We start from the raw sequence: 11,335 nt of genomic DNA on the forward strand, positions 1-11,335 counted from the left end.
GGTAAATATTTTCCCATAACAAGTATTATTAGGCTATGTCTTGTGTTCATTGTGTGGATGGTGTGCTGTTAATTTTATATTTCATTTCAAATTTTAGTTTATTTATGTAATTTTTTGAATTTATAATTATTAATTATGTAATCCTTCGTAGAGTAATGCATACTAAAAGAATTGTATAACATTGTAAAAATTGTTGTGATGGATTATTACAATGGAATATACATGAAAATTATAAATCATATTGGAATACAAGTAGCTTTTTTTGTGAGGTTTTGGAGGAAGTTGCACGATCCAAGAATTGGATGAAATCCTAAAAATCCTAGCCATGGGAGATGATTATAGTAACACTACATGAGATTAGTTGAAATAGGTATTTTTAAACGAGAAGTAAAAGTTGTTGAAATCTCTCACACCATTGATATACTCATGGTGGCTCTAGAGAACAAGTTTAGATCTTAGGGGAGTCTAGAAACTCTAACTTAGAAGATGGATTAGAAGAAAAATCTAGAGATAATAAATACCTACAAAAGGAGTTGAAGAAGACACAAATAAAGAGAGAAAATGTTCTTGTGTGATCACTTATTCTCAACATATATTTCAAGTGGATGTAAAAGTAGACATCAAACTCTACTAAAGTGAAATTGGTGTTCTAAAGCTAAATCAATGGTTTCAACAGTCAAAAGTTTATTTTAGTGTCCTTAATATAGCAAAAGGGAGAAAGTTTCATTTTCAAAACAAAATTTAAAGGGATGTTCCCAAAATTAGAGGGAAATTCATAGAGAGATGCTTATATCGGAGGGTATTCGCTTAATAAAAAAGTGGGAGGTGTTTAGAACCATCATCAAGCCACACTTCTACCCTATCATTTACAAAGAAGACCAATGAATCTATTAGCATCAGTTTTGGTAAATGCAAAGGAAAGAAATGAAAGAGTACACCATTGAATTCAAAATCATGGCCATTATGTTGGGTGTAACTCTTAAGAACACTTCTGTATATATCAAGCATTCAAGTGGTCTACATAGTCACTTAAGAAAGGAAGTGATGATTTTTAAACTTAAGAAAATTGATGAGGCCTTTATGTAAGTGCATTATCTAGAGATTATGGATAAGAACACTAGAGAAGCGGGTGGTTCGAAGAAAAATTACTACTAATATTCTTCAAATGAATAGTAGAAGAAGTGGAAAGGAAAGGAAATGAAGACCATATCCACTACATGTCACTGAAAAGATCCAAAAGTCCATTGTAACAATTGTAATATTAACAATTACATTTAAGATAAGTTTTGGTTGCTACAGCTAGAGTTGAATCCAAGGAACTACAAGAAGAATACAAAGAAGAAGAGCATGCTAGCCATGGATTCAAGCAACTAGGTAGAGAGAAACTCTAATGTAGGTGAAATGTTTGACTACACCAAAGTACAAAAGAGGTGAATATGAGTAGCATCCATCCCAAGGAAGAGAAGGAAATGACTAAAATATTCCATATTAAATCCATGTCAAAAAGGAAAAGGTAGATTCTTTATTCGATTTTGTTTCATTATAAACCCCATGACTAAGGCTCTAGCTAGAAAAATTGGATTGGAAATTCATGATCATATTCAACCATATCCATTGGGATGGGTAAACAAGGATGTAGATCCTAAGCTTACAAAGTAGTGTAATACTAGGTTTTCTCTAACTGAAGGTTATTTTGATGAAGTAACCATAGATGCAGTATCATCTGATGTGTATGGTGTAGTGTTTCTAAGCCCTTAGATGTATTTAAGGGATGCAATCTTCATGAGAAGAGAAAATTACTACCTCTTGATCAAGGATGGGAAGTCCTTTATTGGTTCTAGTAAGAGTTTGCATTACTTTTCTTAAGAGAGAATTGAATAGGGTTTTAATGAATCAATAAAAGTAAATGCATCCTTGTAGGGATGTACAAAAGAGTAGAAACAATATTTGGAGGATATTTTTCAATCATATAGAGAAGTATTTCAAGATCTTAAATGGTTACCACATAAGAGCAAAGTGGAGCATGAAATACATTTTTTCCCAAACTCCCCATTGAAGAACATTGGATTATACAAACAATCTACTTTGGAAGTAGATGAAGTGAAGAAATAGTTGTAGAGTATATTGGAGTAGGGAGAAATTCAATCTAGTACCTCACCTTATGGATCATTTATCATCATAGTAACCAAGAAGGATATGAGTTAGACAATGTGTATCAACTATAGAGCTTTGAACAATATCACGCTTAACATTTGATATCTTCTATCTAGGATTAATGACTTGTTTAAAATGAAGTAACATACCAATTAATTCACCAAGTTGGATAAAAAATCAAGATACCATTCGGTACAAATGACATAAGAAGACACCTTGAATATTTCCTTCAAGGCAAGGAAATATTTAAACAAATGCTTAATAATTTTCTTTGGTTTATGTAATGAACCAACTACGTTAGTGTGTTTGATGAATGATGTATTGTATCCAATTTTAAATTCATTTGTAATAGTGTACCTAGATAATGTATCACCTTACAACTTTACTTAGGAAGAGAAAATCTCACATGTCATGTAGGTGTTAGAGACTCTAAAATGCATCAATTGTTGGAAAGTATTTGGAAATGTGAATTTTACAGGAAATCGTTGGTGATTTAGGGCATGTGTGTGATGGAGGAGAAATCAATATAGATTTAACCAAGATGCAGACCATCTTCAAGTGGCCAACTCCTACAAGTGTCATAAAAGTTAAGATATTTGTTGGGGAAGCATGATACCTATGGAAGTTTATAGAATCTTTTTTAGTTATAGCTACACCACTCAACACTATAAAAGCTAGTAGTAAGAGTTTCTAGTAGGGAAGAGTCAACATAAGGATTTTTAGAAGCTAAAAAAGAAAGATTAGTTAAGCCCTAATTCTTGTGTTTCCTAATTTGTAGAAGTTGTTTGAAGTGGAGATGGATGCAAGTGGATATGTTATAGAAGTAGTTTTCTTGTAGGGTGGTAAGTGTGTATGTTATCATTTTGAAATACTTCATGGGCTAGTGTTCACCTACCTACATATTACAAAGAACTCTATTCTTTAGTTCGAGTTGTCAAGAACTAGAAGTAGTATCGAATGGGAAATGAGACCATCATTCACATTGATCACTAGCCACTATAGTATTTTTCAACCTAGAGTAAGCTTCAAAAAACCTAACACAATAAGTTGATGGGATTTTTGTAGTAATTTCTTCTAATCATCAAATCATCAATAAGTTTACTAACGAGTTGGTCTAATAATTTAATTTTCAAATTTGGTTTATAGTAAAAATCATATAACATAGTAAACCATACTTGTTATAGCTTAATTTGACACCCCCTAAGATCATTTACAAAGCATTACAAAAATGTGCTTGAGATACTCCATATGTCCCATAGAAAAATCCTCAAAATAGGCTAGGTTAGTCGTTTGATGCTCCTAGTACACTAAGAAAGTGCATTATAACTCTCTCAATGTAATAGAAAGAAGTATTGAACGGTCCCATCCTTCTAGCAAAGAGTATTGAAGTGGCTAAGGTTTGTGGAATGAAAAAGTAGTGTTTGAAAATGTCAACATAATGATTAAGAAGAGGATAAGGATATGGTTATGTTCGACTCACATGTTCTCATGTCTCATCTAAGTGCACAAACTCTCTTTAAGGGATTTCACTCTCTTTCTACATCGGCTTCTGTCAATGTTCTCCTTGCATCCAATTGGAAGTACTGTGGCTTGTCAAGCACTAACAATCTCAGAGACACCCGGGTAACCCAATTGAGCTCTCCAATCACTCGAATCCCCTATAGACACTCTTTGAATCTTAGATTGGTAAAGAACTCGATGTTTTCATGGCCATAGTGGGCTAGTATGTTCAATTTAATGCATCTCAACTGCTTAATAGTGGATTCTTCACTTGCTTGAATTCAGGATGGTAGTATGCCCCTCAAAAGCATCATTTGGCCTCAATTAACCTCAATTGTGTGTGGGATAGTATCCAAGATGGCAGTGTACCCCGTGATAGTCTCTATTGGTCTTGGAGGGCCTCAATTAGGCTTAATGGCTATGCCCTTCAATGGGCCTCTGACATAATTGGTATATTAGGCAGCCTCTACTCTTTGGTAGTCTAAAGGAGCACTCATCTGGACCGGGTTCTATTCAAGTCTGCATGGCGAGGTGTCAGTGAGAGACAAGACTTCATGTCAATCAAGGTTTGAGTTTGGGCTAGAAGCGGGCCTCATATAGGCATCAAGTACCCAATGTTTTTGTGCCTAATAGACCACGCCCATCTCAATTCCACATGTACAATGCCCTTTGTTCCATTCTATATCTGAATTTTGTTGTGGGATAACAACAATTATTTAGATTTCCTCCAATTATGTTTAGAAATTCCACACCTATATGCATACAGGGAGTCATACAACTCTCATAGGCTCTTTAGTTTTGTAACTCCATGAGATGTACTCCTTAGACACAGACAATGTAATACCAATATTTTGAATTTGTACTAACGATCTAAATTTTCTTTTAAGAAGAACGGTAACACAAAGACACTTCCTCTGTAATGTTTTCTTCTAAAATAATAAAAGCCAAACCCCTATACAAAAAATTCATTTAATTTCAAAAATCTTTCAATTCACTTTAAATTTAACTTTTGTCAACTTGCTTATGGCCTGCTTTTTCCATGTTTTGTTTCCTCGAATTCTCATCTTTCAACGCGCTCAAAATATATTAATATCAACTTGCAAAGTTCTCCTCGCCTTTCATTTTCTGTCCACGTCATTGGGATCACAACTAGTACAAGTACCCTAGTTTTTCTATTAGCATTATTGCCCACACTTATAAAATGTGTATTCACATGATAGACTGTGGAGGGCCACACATAGTGGTAATCATTAAAAATGGGTCCATTCTAGCTTTGGTTGGTGTGTTCATTCTTAAAATTTTGGACATCTAAAAAAAATATTAAACAAATTGAATTTCCAGTGTAAGATGTGAACATTTGACCATCAATTGACAAGACTAACCATAAACTATAGTATTAGTTGTGAATTCTTTATTTATTTTTCTTGTGGGGTGGGGATTTCAGTGTTGTCATATATTTAATATATATTTACAAGAAATGAAACCCTTATTCCCTTTTAGGGTATTGTGCTAGTAAACCCTTATGTCCATTTAGTAGTATGTGGATAAGTGCAGACATATGCTAAATGTCATGTGTATAGGACAAAATATAGAATATACACTAAGTAAATATGTAAATAAATACATGTTTATTGAATATTTTGAAACCTTAAAACATCAACACATGGGATTTAATAATTTGAATTAACCATTTAAATATGTAGTTCTTTGTATAATCCTATGTAACTAAAATAAAATAATGCAACCGTCAAAAATCTATGCATGCTATTATGTGGTAATTTCAAACGTTCATGCCATGCTGTTATACTAATTTGATAAGTGCGTCGATACTACAAAATATAGAATATATACTATAAATTAAGTTTACAAGAATTCCATACGTATAGTAAAGTTAATTTGGAAAGTATTATAAAATGTGTGGAATTGGGTAAGTGTATCGACAATATAATATATATAATTAATAGAAATATTATATATTTTAGTTAATTAATATTACTAAAAATTATTATTTAGTATTTATTAATAAATTTAGAAATTTGATAAATCATTTCATATAAACAAAGTTTGATCACTTATTATTAACTATTCCTTAATTATATATAAATGAAATTCGGTCACTTAACTTATTTTATGATATTAATGATTACTTATTATTAACTATTCCTTAATTATATATAAATGAAATTCGGTCACTTAACTTATTTTATGATATTAATGATTAGGGCACTATTTTATGATATTAATAATTGAGGTTTTAATAGATTTTTGGAATTTTTTTGAATGGTCAATGATATTAAGTTTTGAATTAAAAAAATGGTAATGGTGAATTATTTGTGAATTGTTTATTGATTTTTCATTAGGTGGGGATTTCACATATTTATACATTTTATATCTATGTACACTCAATAAGATTTATATGTCTTTATAAGGTATTGTGCGAATGATTAAGGGTTGTGTGTATAAATAATTTGTCTAAATATTACATATGTATATATTTGTTTGTTTGGAGTTTGGTTAATTTTTTTGGGTTAAATATTAATTTTTGTATTTTAAAATCACATTTGATTATATAAATTTAATATTGTAAAAAAATTATTGGAATACTTGAATTATAGAGAGTTTACAACTCAAACATGTGATTCCACATTGGTTTTTAAGTAAATTAAACCAGAAAATATCTCAAAAAACTTTCCAAAATATATAACGCATACACTACAACTGTTAGAAGTACAAACATCTATATCATGAATATATAGTATAAAATATAGAATATACAGTAAGTAAATATGTAAATAAATATAATGTCTAGATTTACTTCTCCATATTATTTTAAAAATGAACCACATTAAATAATTCAAAACATATCAAGAAAAAAACTCTAATATAATTAGAACCAAAAAAATTATCAATATTCAAAATAAAAACATTTTAGAAAAAAATCTCTGATTATTGCCGAATTTTTTATCAATATTCAAAATAAATACATATTCATTGAATATTTCGAAACCTTAAAGAATCCGCGCATAGGATTTAATAATTTGAACTAACCATTTAAATAATCCTACGTAACTAAAATAAAAATAATGGAAAGTGTCAAAAATCTATACATGCTATTATGTGGACAAGTACAAACGCCCATGCCATGCTGTTATGTGGATACTACAAAATATAGAATATACACAATAAATTAAGTTTTACAACGGAAGAATTCCATACGGAAAGTAAAGTCAATTTGGAAAAAAATCTAAAATGTTTGGAATTCGTTAAGTGTATCGATAATATAGCATATATAATTTATAGAAATAAAATATAAGTTTGTTATTTTTTAAATAACAATATGTATTTTTGTTATTTAAAAAAAAATGACACTAGTTAAAATTATTAGTTTAATAATATTCATTAATGAATTTCAAAAATTTGATGTATAATTAAATCATTATATATAAATTAGGTTTGATTATTTATTATTAATTATGTAGGTTAATTATATAAATGAAATTTGTCAAGTTTCCTTAGAACAATTAATTGAACAATTAATTGAGGATAGACCTCTTTAATAAGGTGACTCTAGATCAAACTTCACCGAAGTGGTAGTGCCTTGTGCTATGGGGAGGTGACATGGTAAAAATCTAATCGTGCGCTAGTGGGGTGGTTATGCCTTGTGCTATGGGGAGGACATGCTAAAAATCAAGTGAGTAAAAGGCTAGTGTAGTGTGGCCCACTACAGGTGCAGTCCCCTTGGCGAATGATGTTAAGTTAAAATTTTTGTTATTTAAATTAGATTTTTTAATTGATAGATTTAATTTTTTCTAATATTTTATTATGTTTAGGTGATGTAATTTTAATATTTTTTATTAAATTTCAAATTAAAAAAAAAATTATGATTAAAACGTTTATAGTTGAATATTTTTTATTTAAATGGTGTTTTTATTTTTATTTTTTAAACCTATTTGGATGTAAGGAGAGAGTGGTGTGGCCCACGGTAGGTGCAATCCCCTTGGCGAATGATGTTAAATTATATTATTTTTAATTAATTTTTTTTGTTATTTAAATTATATTTTTGAATTTATAGATTTAATGTTTTCTAATATTTTATTATTTTTAGGTGACGTAATTTTAATATTTTTTATTAAATTTCAAATTAAAAAAATATGATTAAAATGTTTATAGTTGAAGATTTTTGACTTAAAAAGTGTTTGAAGATTTTTGACTTAAAAAGTGGTTTTTTTTTTTTAAATTTATTTGAATGTAAGGAGATAGGGTAAATCCTCCTTATAAAATTTGATGTTTGAATAGTACCCAAAGCTCATAGATTACCGACCCATAGAATTGACTTAAAAAGTGTTTGAAGATTTTTGACTTAAAAAATGGCTTTTTTTAAAAATTTATTTGGATGTAAAGAGGCACGTCAAATCCTCCTTATCCTCCTTGTAAAATTTGATGTTTGAATAGTACCCAAAGCTCATAGATTACGGACCAACAAAATTTGCGAAAATCCTCCTTATAGAATTTGATGTTTGAATAGTACTCATATTTAAAAACCTTTATAAATAATGAAAGTGTTCTTTTTATGGAATAATTTATAAATAGTGTAAGTGTTCATTTTATGGAATAAAAGTAGTTATTTCATGTAATGTGCTTTTTAATTTTTTTCAACTAACTTGAGGTTAAGTTGGAGCCAGCCCTAATGCTGATGGAAAAATGATCTCTCCACCGCTAATATAGTGGTGTGTAAATTTAAATACCCTTTAAAATATGATCTATTCTTCACACCTTGGTTATAAAATTTGATATGTGAGTAAAGATAAACCCTACCCAAAGCTCATAGATTACCGACCAACAAAATTTGCGAAAATCCTCCTTATAAAATTTGATGTTTGAATAGTCCTGATTGTGTTGTGCTCATTAATTGACCGGTGTGTGTGGTGTGTGTTTTTCAATGTTTGAATAGTTGGCTTTGTGGACCTTTCAACTTCTTGTTATCCGTCGGAGTTGCAACATAAAATATTTTTATGTTAATCCAAACACTTCACAAAGTAAAAGCTGTAGTCACCAAACGGAAAAAAATTAATTTGAGTAAAAAGGCGGTATTGACCAAACTGAAAGAAACCATGGAAGTTCTGGGGGTGAGATCTTCTTCGGTCACCCAGTAACACATTGCAATATTTATAAGACCATACTGTATGCTCAAATGAAATAAAATAAAATACTGGAAATGTAAGAGGCGGGATGTAAGTTACAGTCTATAAAAATCAGAACAAAGAAATTCTTCCTCCAATTTATGCTCCTCTACATCTACCTCAGAACAAAGAAATTCTTCCTCCAATTTATGCTCCTCTACATCTACCTCCTCAGCGCTGAACAGCGGAGGGGGCGGAAGCATAAGAGCTTCTGCCAGATCTGTATATAAACTGAGGGATTCGAACAAGTCGTCCGTGGTTGCCCACTCACCAATGCCTTGTGTTGGTCTACAAAGTACTGATGAGGAATTATTAAAAAAATCGGTTTGCCCTGATACCTCGGCACTTGCTGTCTCGAAGTCTGAACTAATTATTGCCGACAGCTCATCTGACGAAGAAGTGGCTGCACTCTCATTGCACACTGAAACCTTTCTCGTGCTTCTCCTTGCTCGTTTATACTCATCGTTCGATCTGCCACAGTTTCCTGCACTTCCGCAATGGAATGCAACGGCTGCTTCTGTAGCAGCAGCCTGAATGTCGCGCGGAGACAAAGAAATGGGGCGTGGAAGGTGATCAATCAGCTCTGGGAAATTGAGCAACGCGCGCTTCTTGCCCTTTAAGTGGAATGCAGCCACGTCGTAAGCTCGAGCGGCCATTTCTTGGGTTTCGAAGGAACCGAGCCAGATTCGGCTTTTCTTTTTCGGTTCTCGAATTTCAGACACCCATTTCCCCCAATTACGACGACGCACGCCTCTGTACGGTGGAGGTGCCGAAGGGGCAGCCTCCTGTTGCCCTCGAATCCTCTTGATGGCCGCAGATTTGGTTGTTGCATCTGCGTATTTTGAGGAAGTGAGCATAGCCTCGGGAATAATAGCGGTTTCATTATCCATGACTTTTGCACAGGAAATGGAGGAGGTAGGACGCTGCAGGATGGTGTCAGTGGAGGCTTTGGGGGTTTGTTCAAGTATGGAATTGAACACAATGATTACAGGGAAAGATGAAGCACCGTCGAGTATTAATGAAGCGCAGCTCTGTAGATGAACTCAGAGCGTCCTTCCCGTGTTGTCCACGCACACGTACGTTGAAATATCAATCACGTGCTAAAACAGGGTGGACCCCATTCTCGATTCTCCATTTTGATGGAGCTGCCGTCACCGTTCCAAATCTGCAAAATAAAGCAGTCAGGAGCTGAATATAATAATTTTATTTTATTATAGAATTTTTTCATGTCATCCTTTCTTTATATTGTTGAGTTGTCGTTTTCGTTTTTTTCTTTGGGAGCACCCACATAATTGAACCAGCTTTAGAGGCAATCAATAGGATTATGAATAGTTTTATTTTTTTATTTGATTTGATTTCTTTATATTTAGCCCTCCGTTGAAGTCTAGCATCTAATGAATTTCTGTGAGCTTTAAAGGTAATCAATGATGGCAGTATGAATAACGATAACATAAAGTTAGAAGAAAAATATTTAGGATTAATAATGGTTTTAGTTTTCAAAAATTTATATACAAATGGAGTAAATTAATAAATAAAAATATTTATTTTTATATATTTTTTTTTTAAATTTAATAGGAATCTTGTTATTAGTTAAATTTTAAAAAATTTTGTTTTGAATGTTTTTATTCATTTTAAAAGCATTTAAATCCTTAAATTTCAAAGTTTAATTTTATTCCATTGTTAACTTATTTTATATATAAATATATAATTAAATTCTATATTTTTTTTGTTATTGTAAATATGTTTATGGTGAAAATAAATTTTTTTTTTTTCTCATGAGATAATATGATAGAAAATTTTAGAATGGAATTTTATTTTAAAATTTAGTAGTATTCAACTTTCTAATGATTATAATTTTTGTAGGGAAAAATGATTTTCTCTTATAAAATTTAGACAAATTATTTATAAAAATTGGAAATTGACTAATCCCATTTTAAGAAAAAAAAACATGAAAAATTAATCCATTTGTGAAATTTGACCTCTAATTTTTCCCAAAAAATTATTACTATGTTCTCCACAACCAAAATTGTCATTTCAAATTTATTTCCTCTTATGTTATCTTAAAAATAAATATCACATCAAATTCATTGTTAAAATTAAATAAAATGGGAGTATTTCATTCTTCATTGTGCCCTAGTTTATGATGCATGTGATTAAAAAAATATTTATAGTAAATAAAGTTGGTGACATTGTGTCCCATCACCATCTTGCAGAGAATGAGTGTTCTTTAACCTTTCAAAAAGTAGAAACTTAAGACTAACTAAAGATATGGACTTATATAGAAGATATGGACTTTAAAAAAGTCTATATCCTTTATTTTTAGAAAGTATTCTTAACATTTAAAAATCTGAAATGTTTAAAAAGTAGAACCTTAAGAATAACTAAAGATATGGACTTATGGAGAAGATATGGATTTTAAAAAACTCTATATCTTTAATATTTTTAGAAAGTATTCTTAACATTTAAAAATCTAAAATGTCAAGAGCAATAAAACATATAAA

The 11,335-nt window shown here is 30.9% G+C and overlaps 1 protein-coding gene across 1 annotated transcript; it reads right to left on the minus strand.

Annotated features, from left to right (window-relative positions):
- Positions 1-8,864: 8,864 nt before the first annotated feature.
- LOC149206666 (uncharacterized) lies at positions 8,865-9,593 on the minus strand. Its single transcript, XM_089393766.1, has one exon. The coding sequence runs from the start codon at positions 9,488-9,490 to the stop codon at positions 8,891-8,893; it is 600 nt and encodes a 199-aa protein (XP_089249892.1). The 5' UTR covers positions 9,491-9,593; the 3' UTR covers positions 8,865-8,890.
- Positions 9,594-11,335: the final 1,742 nt, after the last annotated feature.

The sequence above is a fragment of the Pinus tabuliformis genome, chromosome 1_2, assembly GCF_031772625.1.
Source record: "Pinus tabuliformis cultivar Carrire ecotype Pingquan chromosome 1_2, CPIR1, whole genome shotgun sequence".
Taxonomy (NCBI): domain Eukaryota; kingdom Viridiplantae; phylum Streptophyta; class Pinopsida; order Pinales; family Pinaceae; genus Pinus; species Pinus tabuliformis.